General features: G+C 39.7%; 1 protein-coding gene and 1 pseudogene across 15 annotated transcripts in view; one reads left to right on the top strand and one right to left on the bottom strand.

Moving 5' to 3' along the window:
* The window catches only part of HHAT (hedgehog acyltransferase), a 472,050-nt gene that overhangs the window by 64,851 nt on the left and 385,796 nt on the right, over window positions 1–21,403 (top strand). For 13 of the 15 annotated variants that reach the window (XM_077157719.1, XM_077157721.1, XM_077157722.1 and 10 more), the window contains one exon: window positions 20,886–21,080. The exons of the other annotated variants lie outside the window; for them this stretch is intronic. In XM_077157719.1, the coding sequence (XP_077013834.1) occupies window positions 20,886–21,080 (195 nt within the window). The remainder of the gene's footprint in view (window positions 1–20,885; window positions 21,081–21,403) is intronic. 15 annotated transcript variants of the gene reach the window in all.
* LOC143679219 (isopentenyl-diphosphate Delta-isomerase 1 pseudogene) lies at window positions 9,491–10,289 on the bottom strand (annotated as a pseudogene).

Consider the following 21,403-nt stretch of genomic DNA (forward strand, 5'->3'; position numbering starts at 1 on the left):
GATAAGAAGTATAACTCTTTTTTTCTACCTAAAAATATGCTGAACTTCATTTGTTATAAATTTCATCATTAAAAAGTAAAGGTGAAACATGGAAAAAGTGGAATAAAGAGAAAGTACACAAAAATGATAGAAGTAAATTCTAATATGTAAGTAATGATAGTCAATGTAAATGGACCAAATTCTCAAAAAAAAAAAAAAAAGGATATTGTCGGACTGGATTAAAGAAAAATAAACGTATGTAAAGGAAGATGAAACAGAATCCAGAGATGTCTTCTTAACTAGATATGCTTGAAACAGAAGGACACAGAAGATTTAAAAGTTAAAAGGTGGGAAAAGTATTCCAGGTAAATATTACCCCCTAATAAAAAACACTGATAAAATTTTATGAATACCCGGCAAAGAGTATTTCTTATGATAAAGAGGTTATTGTTTAGTGGTATTTATTACATTAGTGAGATAACTGCAATTCTAAGCTTGTTTGCTTTAAAATATACAAAGCAAAAGTTGATCAGAACTGTAATGAGAAACATGAATCTGATTATAGGGAGAGATTTTACCGTAACTGTCACATAATTGATATCTTTTGAGGCAGATAACCCCCCAAAATGTCAATAAACCAGTAAGAAACAATACAATAAATAAGCTTGATATGTTAGGAACATTTAGAAGTTTAAAAACTGAACATATTTTTAAGTAACTCATAGGCCAAAGAAGAAATCATAATGGAAATTAGAAAATATGTAGAAAGAAATGAATGAAAAAATTGCATATCAAAACTTGTAGGTTGCAGCTAGAATGCTTAATTAGAGCCCTACATACTTATATTAAAAAGAAGGCAAAATATTAATGCACCAAGCATATAATTGACGAAGTTAGAGAAGAGCAGAAAAAAAGACAACAAAAATAAGAGCAGAGGTTAATGAAATAATCTGTGGCAAGTTACATTAAGAAAAAAAGAATGCATAAATTATTAATATTAGGAATGGAAGACCAGATATAACTATAAATATTGCAGAGATTAGAAAATGTTGTAAGAATTTATATACTTGATGTCAATATTTTTGAAAACTTAGGCAAAATAGAGAAATGTTCATTTCAGCAGTGGTTATAATAATAAAGAGCCAGAAGTCCATTGAAGAGAAAATGACTGAACTGTAGTGAATTTATTCCATGGAAAGGAATAATTATAGCTATAATAGTCACATGATGAATCTCTGGATCATGATGTTGAGTGAATAAAACAAGTTGCAGATATGATTCCATGTATATAAAACCCAGAAACATGCGAACTAAATACCTTCACCTATGAAAACTACAAAGAAAAATGAGATAAACATTGAGATAAAATTCAGGATAGTGGATACATCTGGTTGGGGAGGGAAAGGATAGAGTCAAGGGTCGATGCCCAGGGCCCTTTAAGTGCTGACTGATAGCTTCTCTTTCTTTTGCTGGGTGGTGGGTATGCAAGTGCGATTTCATTATTCTTTATGTCTTATAAACTTTATGTATGTTCCGTTCTGCATGTTTGATCATTTTAATTGAACATATGAAACAAAGTACAAAGGGAAAGGTAGTGCTGGCAGACTGAGTTTTTCATTCTCCTGCCCTCCCAGGACTCTGGTGATTGCCCGTCCTGTGTGCACCAGGAGCAGTGCTGTTCTCATTGGTTTCCTTTGCCTCCCTCTCTTGTACTTGCTACTTGTTGTTTCCTTCCTGTAAATAACTGTTTCTCAATAATTTTTTTCATTATTGCCTCACTGAGGACCTGTGCCAGCTTGAAAGTATCACGTACCCCAGAAAGGCCATGTTTTCATCTTGATTCAATCTTGCGGAGGCGGCTGTTTCTTTTAATCCTGATTGAATAATGTATGTTGGAAACTTTTTATTAGATTTTCTCCTCAGAGATGTGACACACACAATGTGGGTGTGACCTTTTGAATAGAGGGAGTTGTGACGCCACTCATTCCAGGCAGGTCTTGATTCATTTAGTCTTTAGAAGGGAAAACATTTGGAGAAAGCTGAGAAATGACAGATCTGATAGAAACTTCAGAGCTCAGCTGACACAGATGCTGACTACTGGAGAACAGAAACACAGATATTTGGAGATTCTTGGAGCCCACTAGATATCGCTGTGAATGTTATGCAAACCGCAACCTGGAGAGAGCTAGGGGAAGCCAAGAGATGAAAACCAGCCTCAGAGAAGCAAAGTGAGGAGCCCCCACAGGAACAGAGGCTGAAAGCAACGGAGCCCAGGAGCAAGGGACCTACAAGGGACCGGCGTGACTTCCCTGCTGACAGAGCTGTTCCAGACACATTGGCCTTTCTTGAATCAAGGTATTTTTCCCTGGATGCCTTAGATTGGACATTTTCATGGGCTTAGAACTGTAAACTTGTAACTTATTAAATTCCGTTTCTAAAAGCCACTCTATTTCTGGTATGTTTCATTCCAGCAGCTTATAAACGAATACAGGAACCATTGTATATACATTTTTTTTTAAAGCATCCTCCCACTAGGAAATTTTTTTTCATTAAACTTTTTATTTTGAAACAATTTCAAACTTTTGGACAGCTACAAAAATAATACAAACCCCATACAGAGAACTGCAACATATCCCCAACCCTGCTAAATACCCAGATCCGCCAATTTTAACACTTTTCCACTTTTGCTGTATCATTCCATCCATCCATTTATTTTTTAGAAAAAAATAAATTGTATACATCATGCCCTTAATACTTAATTTTTTCATGTATATTTCATAAGTACAAAGATATTCACTCATATAACTATCTTAAATGTAGTTATCAAGTTCAAAAACTTAATATCAAGTTTACTGTCTATACCCCCCCCTTTTTTTTCCATTAATATCCTTTTTGACCATTTTCTCCTCTGTTATTAGATTCTGACCAGGATCCCATATTGTATTTGACATCATCTCTTTAGTTGTTCTTTCTTTTCTTCTTCTTCTTTTAATTGTAGAAATGTATATACAACATAAACTTTCCCGTCTCGGTCACTCTCATGAGTACCATCCTGTGGGGTTATTTGCATGCACAGTGTAGCAGTGACCTTATCACCATCCATTACTAGAACCTCCCCATCTCTGATATTTTCTTTTGTGGTTGCCATGGGACTTTTAATTTAACATTCTAAATCTATAACAATATTTGGTTTGATACCAAGTTAACTTCAGTAGCACACACCAACTGTATATCCCTCTGACAGAAATGCATATTTCTTGTCACAAATTACATATTTATACATGTGAATCCAAAACCAATGATTTATCATTACATTTAATGCATTTGCCTTTTAGATCCTGTAGGAAGTAAAAAGTGGAGTTACATATGAAAAACTATAGTAATATTGGTGTATTTATCCATGTTGTTACTCTTAAAGAAGATCTTTATTTCTTCATATTCTAAAGTCACTTCTCTGGTGTCCTTTCCTTTCAGCTTGTAGAAATCTCCTTAGCATTTCTTCTAGGGTTGGTCTAGTGGTGACCAAGTCCCTCAGCTTTTGTTTATCTGGAATGTATTAATCCCTCCCTCATTTTTGAAAGACAATTTTGCTAGATATAGAATTCTTAGTTGGAAATTATTTTCTTTCAGCACTTTAAATATATCATCCCACTACCAGCTCGCTTTCATAGTTTCCAATGAGAACAATCTTACTGAGGCTCCTTTGTATGCGACATGTTGCTTCTCTCTTGCATGTTGCTTCTCTCTTTCAGAATTCTCTCTTTATCTTTAGCATTTCACAGTTTGATTAAAATAATCATGGCTTGGATCTATTTGGGTTTATCCTGTTTGTAGTTTGTTGAGCTTCTTGGATGTTTATATTCATGTCTTTAATTAAATTTGGGAAATTCTCAGCCATTCTCTGTTTAATTTGTTTTAATATCTCTCTGCCTCTTAGTCTGTTCCTCCCTCTGGCACTCCTACAGTGTGTGTACAGGTCCCTTGGTGGTGCCCCTCGGGTTCAGTCTCTGTTCACGTCATTGTTTTCTTCCTGTCCCCCAGGCTGTGTGATTTCAGTTGTCTTATCTTGGAGTTCAACAATTCTTTCTTCTGCCAGCTCCAGTCTACTGTTGAGCCCTTCTAGGGAATTTACAATTTCTGTTACTGTGGTTTTTAAGCGCTGTTTAGTTCCTTTTCATAATTTCTATTTCTTTGTTGATATTCTCTTTGTGTTCATCTAGTGTTTTCCTAATGTCCTTTAGTTCTTTGTCCATGTTTTCCTTTAGCTCATGGAACATATTTATGATCATTTTTTGGAAGTCTTTGGTATTGCCAGGTCTGGTCCTCCTTATCTGATGTTTTATTCTCTCCTCCTTTGCCTGGCTCATTGTTTTGTTTCTTTGTATGTTTTATAATCTTTTGTTGAAATCTGGATGTTTTGATATTTCACTGGAATTTAAACTCTGAGGCATCTGTTTCATAAACCTGTATCCAGATAGTTTTATGGCAGAAATTTCCTCCACTACAGGAGCTAACAACAAAAAGATAAAAAAGAGAGCACCTTTTTAGTCTTTGTAGGTTGACCTGTAGGAGTGCTCTCAAGCCTAGCCATATAAGGGCTTTAGAGAATAGCTTGAGGCAAAGCATAAGGTCTTCCCTGTCCTTCTGCACATGTATCTTATCTGGACATGCATATATGGCACTAGGAATTCCCGTATGTACATGTACCTGTGATGTCCCCTACTCCCTAGTAAACGGTTTACTTGGGGTTCCAGGCACTACACTATATGTCCTGCAGCCAGCAAACCTTTGTTCTAGGTACCTGCTATTTCACTCACTCTTGGTGCACAGCATTCTGTAGGAGAACTCTGTGAGCTGCCCTCTATATGCAGGGCAAGTTCGGGGATGGTTAGCTTGTATAAGTGTCCACGTTCATTCTTTCAGACTCCGTGAAACAGACTGGCATGGACATGCATGCTCCCAGTATATACTTGAGGATTACTCTGCTCCCTCTGGAACCAGTACCAGGGACTCACACTGGAAACACCAGGCCAACCAGGGTGCCATGATGTCCTCTCATTTTTTTTTGATTTTTAATTTTTTTTTATTGTATAGTGTTGGATTCGATTTGCTAATATTTTATTAAGAATTTTTGCATCTGTGTTCATTAGGGAGATTGGTCTGTAGTTTCCTTTCTTATAGCATCTTTACCCAGTTTTGGTATTAAAATTATATTAGCCTCATAAATGAGTTAGGTGGAATTCCTTTTTCCTCAACTGTTTGTAAAAATTTGAGCAGGATTGGTGTTAGTTCTTTTTGGAATGTTTGGTAAAATTCCCCCGTGAAGCCATCTAGCCCTGGGCTTTTCTTTGTAGGAAGATTTTTTTTTTCTTTTTTTTTTTTTTGGCATGGGCAGGCATCAGGAATTGAACCTGGGTCTCCAGCATGGCAGGTGAGAACTCTGCCTGCTGAGCCACTGTGGCCCGCCCTGTAGGAAGATTTTTGATGGCTGATTGAATCTCTTCACTTGTGATTGGTTTGTTGAGATCTTCTATTTATTCCTGAGTCAGTGTGGCTTGTTTGTGTATCTCCAGGAATTTGTCCATTTCATCTGAGTTGTCTAGCTTGTTGGCATATAGTTGCCTCTTATGATTTCTTTTATTTTTTCAGGGTCTGTGGTAATGCACCCCCTCTCATTTCTGATTTTGTTTATTTGCATCCTCTCTCTTTTTTCTTTGTCAGTCTTGCTAGTGGCCCATCAATTTTATTGATTTTCTCTCAAAGAACCAACTTTTGGGTTTTATTGATTCTTTCTATTGTTCTTTTTATTCTTCCATTCATTTAGCTCTGCTTTAATCTTTATTTCTCTTATTCTGTTTGCTGTGGGGTTAGTTTTCTGTTCTTTCTTGAGTTCCTGCAGGTATGCTGTTAAGTCCTCGAGTTTTGCTCTTTCTTGTTTTTTAATATAGGCATTTAGGGCAATGCATTTCCCTCTCAGTGCAGTCTTTTCCACATCGCTTAAGTTCTGATATATTGTATTCTCATTTTCATTCATCTCCAGATAGCTACTGATTTCTCTAGCAATTTCTTCTTTGACCCACTGGTTGTTGAAGAGTGTGTTATTTAGTCTCCATGTATTTGTGAATGTTCTTGTTCTTTGGAGGTTATTGAGATCCAGCTTCATCCCATTGTGATCAGAGAAAGCGCCTTGAATAATTTCAGTGTTTTAAAACTTATAAAGGCCTGTTTTTGCCCCAGCATGTGATCTATCCCGGAGAATGTTCCATGAGCAGTAGAGAAGAATGTATATCCTTGTGTTGTGGGGTACGATGACCTATATATGTCTGTTAGGTCTAATTCATTTATCAAGTTATTTAGCTTCTCTATTTTCTTGTTGTTCTTCTGTGTGGCTGCTCTTTCTATAGAGGAGAGTGATGTATTGACGTCTCCTACTATTATTGTTGAAACATCTATCACTCCCTCAGTTTTGCCAATGTCTGTCTCATGTCCTTTGGAGCTCCTTGATTGGGAGCATAAACATTTAAGGTTGTTATATCTTCTTGGTGAATTGACCCTTTAATTAGCATATAGTGTCCTCTTTGTCTCTTATGATGTCTTTACATTTAAAGTCTATTTTGTGCAATATTAGTATAGCTATTCCTGCTTTCTTTTGGTTACAACTTGTGTGGAAAATCTTTTTCCATCCTTTCACTTTCAATCTATTTGTATCCTTGTGTCTAAGATGAGTCTCTTGTAAACAGCATATAGCTGGATTATGTTTCTTAATCCATTCTGCCAATCTGTATCTTTTAATTGGTAAATTTAGTCCATTAACATTCACAGTCATTACTGAAAAGGCGTTTCTTGAATCCACCATCTTATCATTTTAATTTTGTCAGATCTGTATATTCTTTTTCCTCTTTCTCTTTTTGTTCTTTAAATTACCTTTAGTGGTACTCTTCAATTCTGTGCCCTCCTTCATACCTCTCTCTCCTGTCTTTTTTTTTTTTTTTTTTCAGCTGGTAGAACTCCTTTTAGTAGTTCTTGTAGGGCCAGTCTCTTGTTGACAAATTCTTTCAGAACTTCTTTGTGAAAACCTTAATCTCTCCTTTGGTTTTGAAGGACAATTTGGCTAGGCACAGAATTCTTGGCTGGAAGTCTTTCTCTTTCAGGATCTTGAATATATCATACCACTGCCTTCTTGCCTCCAGGGTGCTAGTTGAATAGTCTTAACTCAGCCTTATTTGGTTTCCCTTTTATATAGTAGATTGTTTTTCTCTTGCCACTTTCAGGATTTTCTGTTTTTCTTCAATATTTAACAGAGTGATTATTATGTGTCTTGGGGAGGGCCTATTTGATTTATTCTGTTTGGAGTTCGTTGGGCTTCTTTGGCTTGTATATTTACATCCTTTATGAGAGTTGAGAAGTTTTCCCCCTTTATATCCTCAACTACTCTTCCTAGCCCTTTACTCCTCTTTTCTCATAATGGGACACCAGTGAGTCTCATATTTGGGTGCTTTGTTTTGTCTATCATTTCCCTGAGATCCAATTCAAAATTTTCCATCTTTTTTTGCCATTTGCTGTTTTGAGTCTTTGAAGTCAGTTATCCTGTCCTCTATATCACTTATTCTTCCTTCTGTCTCTTCAAATCTGCTGTTGTGTGCCTCTAGTACGTTTCTTATTTGGTCAACATTGTCATTAATCTCTGTGATTTCTGCTTTTTCCTATTTAGTCTTTCAAATTCCTCTTTATGTTCTTCTACTGTCTTCTTGATCTTCTTTATGTCATTTGCTCTCCCACTTATTTTATTAAGTAGAGTTGTATGGACATCTTTGATTATTTGTTCCAACATCTGTGTCTCCTCTGGTGTTTTAATTTGGTCATTAAGCAGGGCTATATCTGTCTGCATTGTGATATGCTTAGTGATCTTCTGCTGTCTTCGTGGCATGTAAATATCTTGATTGTTTTACTTTGGGGGTTGATTTCTTTAAATAGTTGAAGGCCTTGTGTTTGCAGGATGATTGTACAGCAGGGAGCAGGATAGGGGATGGGGCACTCAGTGTGGTGATTTGTTGCAGGGCAGGTGTAGGCTCAGGTTGGGGATGCTTGTGAATGTGGGTGCCCAGTAGCCAGGGAGGATGTAGTTGTGCGAGTGTACCAGTCTGGGGGGTGTAACCCTGGTATGCATTGGTCAGGCCCTTTGTGCGCATGCATAGAGCTGTGGCAGTAGGTTGGCGTTATATGCCTTCGTGGATTGGGGGCAGATGTGACTCGGCTGTGCGGGTCAGCAGTTCCTCAGAGCTGGGAAGTATGGCTGAGGGCTGTGCATATGAGTGGTTCTAGGACTGCTGTAAACTGAGTTTCCCAAAGCTGGAGTACATGATTGAAGACCTGTGCACATGTATGGGTCTAGAAGTGCTGTATATTGATATGCAGAACTCAAGGGGGGTGGAGTGAGGCTGCGTGACTCTGTGGGCATGGGGTGGAGGTAGCCTGGTTATGGAGGTTAGTGCCCACAACCTTTATGTGCTGGCAGCAGCCTACAGGGAACAGGGAGGGAAGGTAGTGCTCAGGAGGGTTGCAGGAGACGTGGTTGGACTACACTTGGGGTGGGGCTTTGGGCAGGTATGTGCATTGGGGGCTGGTGGGGTGGAGGCACCTAGAGCATGGGGAATGGGAGTGGGTGATGGGTTTCGGGTACGTGGGGTGTGGGGTGAGTTGCTGGTCACGGGGCTGCACTAGTGAGGGTAGTGTGCCCAAGGAACGTGGCCTGGCTTACTTCCTAGTTCCTGGCTCCCATCTGTACACTCCTGGAGGCTCTGTGCATCTGTGCCAGGCTCCAGTTTTCTGCTTCTCAGTTCCTCAGCCTCTGCAACCAGGAACCACCCTATGTGGTGCAGGTGACCCACTTCCCATCTTAGGAATGGCTCCTCCTTCCACTGTAATTCTGAAAACACACACTTTGCTCATTGACAAGACTATTTAAGGAATTTAACTTAATCAGTATCTGCTGCTCTTTACCAAAAGCAGTGACTGATTTTAAATATCAGAATGATATTTCCAGAATGATCAAACCACAAAATCAACATTAGAAGGATATAGTTTAGGATACAAACCATTTAATTTCCCTTGGATCTACTCTGTTTAATCTGTTAATATTGAAAGTTCATTAGGACAGTTTTGAAGTAGCTAAGCAAATACCTTTTTCACCCATTTTCCTGGACCATGACAAAAAAAAAAATCAGTGATGTATAAAACACCTGGCAAATAGCAAAGTGCTCTACAAGTGCTCTGAAAATGTTATGACAATCATAAAAAATGAAGAGCCTCACTTATTTGTTCAAATTTCTTGTGAACATGTTTTTCAACAAGTTAAATTTATTTTATTTGTACTCTTTTTTTTTTTTTTAAACAGTATCTCTTCTTTTGCGAAGAGCAGTGTGTATGTCTGGGTGTATGATATAAAATTAAGAAGTAGGTAGTCCTTTCTACACAAATTGTACCAGTATCAATGTATCAAATGAGAGTTTTCCTAATAGACAACCAAATTTTTTAAGAAATAATCATTCTTACTGTATAGGAACTCATTTATCCCCACTTTCACATTTGATGTTTTCTCACGTTCAACAAATCGATTCAAATGATTTAAATTATCCCTCCATTTAAAGAGAAAATTATGTGCAGTAATTTTAAACCATGGAGCTCTCTTAATTTTACCAGTGGCTTCTTCTTTTCAGAAGGTCTTCTAGATCTTCCTTTGACATACACGTCCAGTAGCTTTTGATCTCATTGGGGTCTGGATCCTCATTTGGCATTCTTCCTCACAAGCAAAATGCTGTCAGTTTCACATTTCCCCCAAATACCATCAGATTGAGCCTTGTAGTGAATTTGTGCTCCCTAATTCATTTGCTCTGGAGGAACGTCTTCACACGGGAGTTCCTCATTCAGCTTCTAAATGCCTCTGTGCTGCATGTCTACTCCAGTTGCATCTTCTCCCTCATGTTCTTCTGTATTACTTAACGGATGACCACAACAGGTATTGGTAAAACAACCTGGAAAGAAAAGAAAAGAAACAAATAAAAAATCCGGAAAGGCAATTTTAGCATCTGATTTCTGCTGTCGTTGGAGCTTACTTTTGCTGTTGAATAAGAAGACACTAAAAGCTAAATGCAGTAATCCTTTGTATAGTATTTTCATTCAGGTGACAATTCTTTTTGGCTTCAGCTCAAGTTTATTGTCATTTTCATCAATAATAACATCTCTTTCAGAAATTGCACCTATTGCCCATGGAGATTGTTAGTATTTATTTCAAGCATCATTATGACCTGTTGGACCTGCCCTAAAGTGCCTGTTTCTGCTGCAGCAGGCGATCTCGTTGCTGAACTGGGTCATGAGAGTACCAGCTGCAGTGAGATGCACTGTGTATTTTCTTTGGGCATCTTTGGGCACTGGCAGGGGTGCCCCACCACAAGCTTTTAATACCATAGATACACTGCATATCTGTTTATGTACTGTATTTATATCTGCACTTTATGCATAAAACGTAAAGTCCCCCCTCCCCCCATGAACCAATTTTCACTTCCTTAGGGATGAAATAGCCCCATTTGAGGATGTGTGATATGTATTAGCTCCATGTCCTTAACTGGTTGCTCCTCCCTCTCTCCAGACTTTCTCCCTTTTCAGCTCATGTATTGCACATACCACCACTGGAAAATTTATCTGTGTTAGGATAATAGCTGTTCTATTTAACATGCTTGTAACTTTGAGTTAGGGCGCTTTCGGTCTTAGGAGGCAGTACTGCGAAATGGTTAAGAGAATGAATCCCAGCTACGCCACTTTCCAGCAGTGTTAAATTTAAGCAAGTTATCTGATATTTTTGGGCCGGTTTTCTCCTTTTGTGCAATAGGGATGATATAACTTGCTTCTTGGGGTGTGGTAGGGGTCTGATGAGCACTGTTTCTAAAGGTTGTGCTTGCATCTGGTGACAGCCAAAGAAGCAGTGGCTGCTGTCATCTGGTGGCGTCTGCCCTGAGCTGTGATTGTGGTCTATGGTACTCTTGGGAGCAGTTCCTTCTATGATCATCAAAAAAGAGGCAACTATTTTGAGATTCCAGAATCCCAGAGGGCAGAGTCTGTGTCTGCTCAGCCATGCCAGTATTCTTCTCGTGAATGTCTTCTCCTGAATCTCTTTCAAGCTGGGCCGTATTGCACTGGGTACTGGAGGGGAAAGATTGGGGCCCGATTTCTTCCCTACCAGAATCTCATTTGCGTAAGAGGTCAGAGAGTTTGATGTAGTGGTGATTAGGTAGATGGCAGTGAGAGCCTGGAAGGAGGAGGGGGCAGAGGCAGCCTGGGTTTGTGAGGGAAGGTCTCACAGGAGGCCTCTATGGCTTTTGAGTTGCAGCTCGGAGGGAGTCAGGGGAAGACAGGAGGACTTGTTCTTTTTATCTGTGCATCATGTCTTATCCAGTGTCAGCAGGAGGTATTTGCAGTTTTCCTTGGCGTGAAGCAGAGTTTGCACTGAGTCATCTCTGGGTGTGTGTCTCTTTCATCCCGTGTGACCGCAGGTTTGATTTGTGAGACAGCTGGCGGGCAGGGTTTTGGGTAAAGCTGGGGCATAGTGCTTTCTTTGTCTGAGTTTGCTTGGCCCTAAATGTGTGAACCACAACTTTGGCCTCATTAGCTCCATGCTTTCATCCAGATGACCTTAATATGCGTGTTTACTTTTGGTACTTATCCAGGCTAGAAGATTGGGACTTTATTTTTTGTAGTTATCTTTTATATGCCCTGAGGCATCATAAACCATAGATAATGGTATGGAGGGAGTCTTGCTGTAACGATTCTGAAACCCGGAAGGATGCTTCCCATCTCTGATATGTAATTGCATTTCTTCTTTTGCTTGTCCCACTTCCAGAGAAAGGCAACTTATTTTCAAAAGTGTGATTTTTTTTTTTTTTTTGGCACGTGTGCCACGCTGTTCAGTTGACTGACCAGTGATGGAACTTTCCACTGAGCTCCTTGGCCGAGGTGAAAGGCTTCTTTCTGGGTAGGGCTCTCTCTTGGGGTTTTGGCGAGATGGTATCAGAGCCAGTGTCCAGGGAGGAGAAGCTGAGTGATGGCTCCGAGCTTCAGTCTTGGGTTTGTTGTGATTGGATTGTGTGGAGGGCAAGTCAGACCGTGGCCTCCTTTCTTGAACATCACTGTGGCCTAAAAATACCCCTGTGTGAGCTTTTTGAGAAGACTGGCCTAGGGTGGGGTACTGAGAGTGGGTGCCTTGTCTACCTAGAGAATAGGGTTTTCCTTGTACATCCAACTGGGAGAACCCACATCATTAACACCAGGACCCTGACTGACTGATTCATCAGCCACAGGATATATATATAGGGTGGAAAAATGTGGTCCCAAGGGTTGGCTGAGATGAGTAAACTACCCTCTGGAAGGCTGTAGTAAACAGACACGACCTTCCAGCATATTGAATTCACAGACAAGAGTTTTCCTTGAAGACTCACTCTACTAGGAATCTCATGGTGCTAATGTCTTTTTGGAACCAGACTCCTCCACCTCTGTCAGTTATATCTAAAGCAGATTGCAGTTTCCCATGTACTGGCCCATTGGCCTTTGCTCCCAGGAAGAGTAGGCTAGAATGCAGTTGTTTGTACCTCATAGTGTTTTGTTTTTCTGTTTGTTTGGATATACCAGTAGCAACTGCAATTGATTATCTAGTTTGTAATAAATTATGCCCTGTGTAAGAATTATTGTTTGACTTCTTTCCTTTATTTCTCAAACAATGTCCCCACTAAGTGGTTTCTGGGCAGATGTACAAAAAAAGAATTAATACACAGCAAAGTCTGACCCATTGCCCACAGAGTTGTCGCTAAGGCTTTATACTTCCCCTCCTCTCTACAGAGGTAAGCTAATAAGGGACGCCACCCAGGCGTGTCCTGTTATCACTTAGTGCCCAGAGCACAGAAAAGGCTGAAGTAGAAGAGATACAGAGATGGCAGGAGAAAGGGGCACTGTCAGTCAGGCCTTCCCATGCTTGGGTAATGACCCCCATGAAGGAGGCTTGAAGAATGTAGATTCTCAGGGGAAACGAGGGCAAGAGCATAGGCTCTTTTTCAAGAGTGCTGATTTCAGCCTTGGAAATATGCCAGTGCAGTTGGTGAGTCTTCCAGGAAGCTCCACTGGGGTGACTGTCAGTAGGTTTTATCACAGATGTCTGCTTTTCTAGGTTGGTGCCTGTGCCATGTCAGCTGTTAGATTATTCTAGATTTCACCCAATACAAGTAGGATTGTGAGAGACCACTGTGAGTGGAAAATAGGTGATAAGATATGGAATGACTCCCTTCTGTTCCATCCACACTGGCAAAGCAGGCTTTGTTTATAAGGAGGTAAATGGGACAAGTAGACTTTAGAAAACAGTAGTTTTTCTTTTTTTTTCACATTGGTGGACTAAAAGTCCCCAAATTTTGGTGCTAATTATTACTTTTTTAAACACAATTTATTTTGAAATAATTAAAAATTTCATGACAGTCGTAAAAATAATACAAAACCAATACCGAGAAGTCTGATATACCCTCTTCCCAGATTAGCCAATGTTAGCATTTTGCTGCATTTGTTCTGTCATTTTATATCTAGCTATCATTTAGCTGTCATCTGTTTTCTAAACATTCAAGTATAGTTTGCCTATATGCTTGCTCCTTGAATGTTTAAGACTTCCATGTATATTTCCTAAGAACAAAGATAATCAGTTATGTGACCGCAGTAAGTATGGTTATCAAGTTCAAGAAATTCCACATTGATATAAAGCATAGAGTCTGTATTCCACCTTTTTCAGTGGTCCCATTCATGTCCTGGCTATTTTTTCCTCCATTGGTAGATCTAGTCTTCTTATGCCTCATCATAGCTACCAGCTTAAATACCAAGTCATGGGGAAGCATGTGCATCCATCCATCTGTCCAAGTAATTATTCCAACTATTCATTCTTCCATGCAGCATTTATTAAACACTTGCTATGTGTGAGGTACTATGCTAGATTCTGACATGTAATAACATGAACAAGATGGGATTTTAGCCTGCTAGTAGAGACTATCAAAAGAGAGACAGTTATGCCCCATTGTGAGACGTGTTTCGATGTGGTAGACCCAGGGAAGTGGGCAAGGACACTCGATTCATTTGGGAGGCAGTAGGCTTTGTTTCACATCAGAAAGGCCATAAGTGTTCATAGTCTGATTTCATCTCAATTCCCACAAAAACCAAGAGTCTAGTTTCTTTCTTGTTTGAATTTGAAAAACTCCCTCTTCTCCTGCCTTCCCTTTTGCCTTCTAGCAACTGAAGCCTGGCTGTCTAGTTTCCTAGGCTGCTTAAAGCAGATTCCATGGAAATGGGTTGCTTAGGCAATAGGAAGTTATTAGCTTATAGATTTGAGGCTGAGAAAAAATGTCCCAATCACAGCATCACCAGGGCAATGCTTTCTTCTGCAGAGCACCTGCCAGCCATCCTTGGTGCCTCTGTCACAATGCAAGGCATTTGGTAGCGTGTGCTCGTCTCTCCCTTCTCTTCCAGGTTTCGTTGATTGCAGCTTCTTGCTTCTGGGACTTTCACTTTCTGCTTTTCTCTTTGTGTGTATTCATTCTGTTTATAAAGGATTCCAGTAATAGGATTAAGTCCCATCCTGAATGAGGTGGGTCTCACCTCATGAAAAGATCCTACTTACAATCAGTTTATAACCACAGTAATGGAATAGATTTAAGAACATTTTTCTCTGGGGGAACATACAGTTCCAAGACACCACGGGGGATCGGAGCTGGCATCTTGTACTCCAACAGAATTCTTTCAACCCATCTTCTTCTCAAGATTCAGGATGCGCAGTTTGGTCTTTAAAAGAGCATTGAAAATGCAAATTAAAAACACAGTGAGATATTACTCTACGCTATCAGAATGGCTAAAAGAAAGCAGGAGGACACCACCAGATACTGGCGAGGATGCAGATAAACGGAATCACTTGTACGTTACACTCATACAGGAATGTAAAATGGTATAGCTGCTCTGGAAAACAGTCTGGCAGTTTCATCAAAATACTGAACATGTACCTACCATATAACCCAGTAATTGCACTCTTGGCATTTATCCCAGAGAAATGAAAACTTACATTTACGCAAAAACCTGTACATAAATGTTTATATCAATTTTATTCGTAAGAACCAAAAACTGCAAACAAAACCATGGTGCCTCTGTACCATGGAAGACGGCACTACAAAGGGGACAGTCCGTTCCTACCAGCAGCGACTTTGTTGGATGCCCAGAGAATTAGGCTTACCCCCGAAGTTATAAGCTGTATGATTTTTGTGACATGACAACATTTTAGAACACAAGGGAGTGGTTGCCTGGGTTCAGGACGGGGACTGTGGCGAGCAGGGAGGTGGGTATGGCTATTAAAGAACAACACACGGGACCCTTGTGACTGCGGTGTTTGCTGGGATGGGGGCAGGCAGGTCTGTATGTGCCACAAACTAAACGGACATCCGCGCATGAGTGCAAGTAAGACTGGGAAGTCTGAGTAAGTTGGTGGATTGCAGCGCCATCAGTATCCTGGCTGTGGTGTTCATCAGTGATAGGATTAAGCCCCAATGTTTTAAAGGTTTGAAAACGTTACCTCTGGGTTGGAAACTGGATAATGTGTACATGGGACCCCTCTGTATTCTTTCTTACAAATGCATGAGATCTTTTAATTATCTACATAAAAGCTTCAATTAAAAAAGAGCATTGTATAAAAGTAGTACTTGATTAGAATTTAAATTTCTAAATTAGAAACATCGCAGCCCAACATTAAATTTAAGGTCGTGTTTATTTGCATATGTTACTTAATCAACATGATCCTTTGTGCCTTCTTTTCAAGTGGCCAGTAACTCCTGATCCTAATCATTTTTTAAACCTCTTAAGTGAATTGTGCTATTTTGAGGTTTATAGGTGTCTTTTTAGAGCTTGAGCTTGACATTGAGTACATGTGTGATCAAAACCCTGTGTGTCTTCCCAGATCATCCTGAGATCTTGGAAAAACTCCCAAAGACCTTCCATTGATGAGTTACAAGTATTGTCTTAGAGTATAGCATAACACATTTTACTTTTTATTTTTGAGAAGTTAAAAATTTCTGGCCCATTTGATGTCAGAGGTATAACACCTGATATTTAATCATTTTCACTTAAGAAGTTGATAACAGTTCAATAAATCAGACACATAAGCACATTTGGAGTGGAGGTGGGGGGCCAGGGCTGTCTTCAGGCCTTTGTATATGGAACTGGTCTTTGGAGCGCTTGGAAAAAGCCCTGTTGCTTCCCCCAGAAGCAGCTATCCTTGGCGCTCCTCACCCTGCTAGACAACGACACTTGTCCACTCTTAAACCACTCTCAGTGCTGCTGCTTCCCGTTCCAGGAATGTGGATGAGGGAATATTTACAGCAGCGACTGTCCTGCTCTAAGGTTAGAGAGCAGGGCATGGAAGACTTAACATGCCATATCTGGGTTTTAGCAGTGTTTTAGGGGATGAGAATCCAATGGTATTTTTATAGATGATATATGAAAATCAGTATTTTAGAGAGGGGATCTGATCAGTACAATGAGTTTATATAGGAGATTCTTCTGCCTTCTCTTAGTTAATATAGTAGAATTGCTGACATCCATTGAGGAGAACAAGGGGGTAATAATATTGGGGTTAGTGAGGAGCGTGAGGTTATTGTGAGAGCATTTCCTGTGATGTCTTGGAGAGAACAGTGTTACATGTTGTCTGCCTGTACTGGTGATGTTTGGCAGGAGGAAGACAGTGGAGGATGTGGATAGGGGAAAAATTTGTCTGCACCCAAGGTAGCTTTTGAGAGGACTGTTTAATTCATCATAGAATCTCTCAAGCAGATGGGGTTTGCACAGCACCGTTACGTAATTCCTAAAGGTTCTTTCATCCTTTTCCAAGTTGAAGCAGCTTCAGTTGGGTAAATTTCCAAATGAATACTAGCAAACAGCTTTTTTTCCAAATGGATCAAATAGTACTTAATAAAAATATAGCTGTGTATATGTATCCAGACATCACCATGCATGCATGGAAAATAATTCTAAATGGTAAATGCTGTAAGTAGGTTATGTTTTAAAATTACCTTAAAAGTTATTTGTTAAAACTACCTCTTAAAATAGTTTTGGTGATCTTGTTCCTTATAATTGAACTCTGCTCAAAGTAAGTGTTTCGGAGAACATTAGAAGCAGATTTATGTGGCTGGTTTCTGTAGGTAGTAGGATGGAAAACAGTAAAAATGAACTGCAGAGTTCTCTAATTCTCTTGGAACTTATAAGTGGCTGACCAGTCTGGAAGAGTATAGGTTCAGGAAAAAATAGCACTTAGATAATATTTTGGAAGAGTTAGCATATAAGGATGTGATTTGCAATTTACACTCCATACCTGTTGTAATAGTTTGCTAGCTGATGGAATGCAATACACCAGAATTGGAATGGCTTTTAAAAAGGGGAATTAATAAGTTACAAGGTTAAGGTCTAAGGAAGTGGAAGTGTCCAAATTAAGGGACCAATAAGAGGTAACTTCACTCAGGAAAGGCAAATGGGTCAGGAACACCTCTGTCGGCTGGAAAGTCATGTGGCTGGCATCTGCTGGACTCTTGCTCCTGGGCTCTGTTGCTTTCAGCCTCTGTTCCTGTGGGATTTTGTCAGTTTGCTTCTCTGGGGGGGCTGGCTTTCATCTCTTGGCTTCCCTTGTCTCTCTCCAGGTTCTGGCTTGCTGAATATCTCATGGTGATGTCTTCTGAGCTCCAAGCATCTCCAAATATCCATGTCTCTGTTCTCTGCCTGTCAGCTCTGCTCTGAAGTTTCTGACTGCTTTATTGTTTCTGTCGCTTCTGTCATTTCTCACTGTCTCCAAAATATTTCTTCCTCTAAAGGATTCCAGTGAACTAATGAAGACCCATCTGGAATGGGTGGAGTCAAGTCTCCAAGTAATCATAGGTCACACCCACAATTGGATGAGTCACCTCTCTGCGGAGATAATCTAATCAAAATGTCTACATATAGTATTGAATCAGAACTAAAAGAAAAGGCTGCTTGCACAAGATCGGATCAGGATTAAAATGCAGCTTTTCTAGGGTTCATAATCCTTTCAAACCAGCACATCTGTCTTAACCTGAAAAAAAAAAAGCTCTTTGTATTCATAAAAAGTCTTAAATTCAGGAAGTCCCCACTTTTTACCTAAATGTGTTCCTGGAAACTACATTTTTTTTAAAAACTTTTTTTATTAATTAAAAAAAATTAAAACATTAAGATATCATTCCATCCCACATATACAATCAGTAATTCTTAATATCATCACATAGTTGCATATTCATCATTTCTTAGAACATTTGCATCGATTTAGAAAAAGAAATAAAAAGACAATAGAAAAAGAAATAAAATGATAAGAGAAAAAAAGATTATACATACCATACCCCTTACCCCTCGCTTTCATTTACCACTAGCATTTCAAACTGAATTTATTTTAACATTTGTTCCCCCTATTATTTATTTTTATTCCATATGTTCTACTCTTCTGTTGATATAGTAGCTAAAAGGAGCATCAGACACAAGGTTTTCACATTCACAGAGTCTCATTGTGAAAGCTATATTATTGTTCAATCATCAAGAAACACGACTACTGGAACACAGCTCTACATTTTCAGGCAGTTTCCTCCAGCCTCTTTGCTACATCTTGAACAACAAGGTGATATCTACTTAATGCATAAGAATAACCTCCAGGATAACCTCTCCACTCTGTTTGGAATCTCTCAGCCATTGACACTTTGTCTCATTTCACTCTTCCCCCTTTGGTCAAGAAGTTCTCTCAGTCCCTTGATGTTAATTCTCAGCTCATTCTAGGGTTTTTCTCAGTCCTTTGATGCTGAGTCTCAGCTCATTCCAGGATCTCTGTCCCACGTTGCCAGGAAGGTCCACACCCCTGTGAGTCATGTCCCACTAAGAGAGGGGGAGGGTGGTGAGACGGCTTGTCATGTTGGCTGGAGAGAGGGGCCACATCTGAGCAACAAAAGAGGCTCTCTTGGGGGTGACTCTTAGGCCTAAATTTTAAGTAGACTTGACCTATCCTTTGTGGGGTTAAGTTTCATATGAACAAACCCCAAGACTGGGGGCTCAGCCTACAGCTTTGATTGTCCACACTGCTTGTGAGAATATCAAGAATGCAACTTGGGGAAGTTGAATTTGTTCCCACTCTCACCATTCCCTGAAGGGGGCTTGCAAATACTTTTCCACTCACTGATCAAATCATTCTTGGATTCATTGGGGGATCACTCTGGACAAACCAACAAAATCTCATGTCCTACCTGAGATTCCAAGTACTTATGACATTCAATCAAACTATCTACATGAGTTATATTAGGAAATGCTCTAGTCAAAATATGAATTTTGTAACAAATAAACATTTTTTGCTTTCGTCTCACACATAAGGTGACATTTTAAAGTATTAATTATCATCTATTTTCAGCACCCTGCAATAATGACTTTCCTTTGTTCTTCCTCATGCAAAAACATTTTTAAAATTTGTACATTGTACATTTCACTATTATTATACACTCTAGGCATTCCTAGATTATACCATCTCAGTCTTTATGAATAAAGTTTTTAAACTTCACACAGATGTTTCATTTTATATATACTGCTCTGCATCTTGATTGTTTTTGTCACTTAACAATGTTCTGAAAATCGGAAACTACATTTTTGATTCATACTTGAGACATCATATTTTCCTAATAGGAACAACAATTGGTATTTAAGTAGTCCATTACTATGTTTGCAGACACTGTTCTAAGCACTATATGCATTAACTTATTTAATCTTCATAATAACTTCATGAAGTAGATACTGATCAGTCATCCTTATATGTAAAAAAACTGAGGCACAAAGAGATTATGAAACTGGGGTGGGGTCACATAGTTCCTTAATGGAGATACCTTAATTTGAATTAGGCAGTTGAACTTCAAAGCTTGAGTAGTTAAACTGCTATGATTAATGTTGCCTCTCAAGCAATGTTAAAACATTATTCATTTTTTTCATAATCATTTGCCAACGAGATAAGACAAGTATATATCATAAAAGCAAAGACCTTTATTTATTCAGTGTCCATAACTATACAACTTGATAATTAAATGGAAAAATTTATATGACTCTCCTGAGATGGGGATAAACGTACCAATCAAATTGACTATTTAAAGGCTCTCAATATCACAAAAAGAAAGTAAGACAATTTTTCTGCAACACAAATTTACTATATACAATATGCTAATAAAGTAGATAATTAATTTTAAATATCTGGCTTAGACTTCAGAAGACCTTTTGTGGTTTGGCTGACTCAGTTTTCTCAATGACACTCCCTGCTAATGTGTACCAGTGCCCTCTTTTACTTTTACTTTTACTTTTTTTTTTTTTTTACAAAAAATTAAAGCAGTTATATCACTTTCACTTTTGAAGAATAGTACATGCAGGGCGTGGTGTTCCAGTTGGCAGTGTTCCAGCTGTCTTCTGGCACCCACAGTGTCTGCTGAGTATTGGCCAAATGTTTTGTGTTGTGGGACCCAGTGGTTTAGGTTTGGGGTCTAAAGGCAGGGCGGTGACTCCTTGCTTCTGGGCAGACCTGATGGAATTTTGGGGATCTGGGGGTGGGGGGTAACCAGCCATTGCTCTAGGATGAATGTGGAAAGTCCCTTTGGTTCCTATTTGTCTGTGTTATGCTAAATACCCAGGGCAGTGAGGCTGCAGTTTGGTTTATGGGTCACTAAACGTTGTCCTTTTATGTAGAGCCTATGATAGCAATGCCCATGAACTCCCCTCTCTTTTCTCCCTTCCCCGCCTCCCCCTGTGTCTCTCTGCGTCCCCCCTGCCTGCAGCACAGACCGTGGGTTCTCATGGTCTACGGCGTGTTGGCCTGCTGGTGTGTGCTCGGGGCTCCAGGCGTGGCCATGGTTTTCCTCCATACCATCATCTCCTTTTGCGTGGCCCAGTTCCGGTCGCTGCTCCTGTCGTGGCTCTGTTGTCTCCTTCTGCTCTCCACACTGAGGCTGCAGGGTGTGGAGGAAGTTAAGGTAAGTGTCTCCGCCTGACCATGGGGAAGGAGAAGGCTCCTCTGGCCGTGTCTGATCCCAGTAGATACCTCGGACATCTAGATGCCTCTCAGACACGAGGAGACTTCATGGGGCTCCATCTAGTGGTCCAGTGGGATTAATGCATGTGACTCCTGGTCTCGAATCCTGCAGACTTGTCTTTTTTTTTTTGGCATGGGCTGGCTCCAGGAATCGAACCCGGTTCTCTGGCATGGCAGGCAAAAGTTCTGCCGCTGAGCCACCATTGCACTGCCCAGACTTATCTTTTATGTGTGACCATATCCTTCAAAGGTTGCCCAGGGCTG

Source organism: Tamandua tetradactyla, chromosome 4 (assembly GCF_023851605.1).
Source record: "Tamandua tetradactyla isolate mTamTet1 chromosome 4, mTamTet1.pri, whole genome shotgun sequence".
Lineage (NCBI taxonomy): Eukaryota > Metazoa > Chordata > Mammalia > Pilosa > Myrmecophagidae > Tamandua > Tamandua tetradactyla.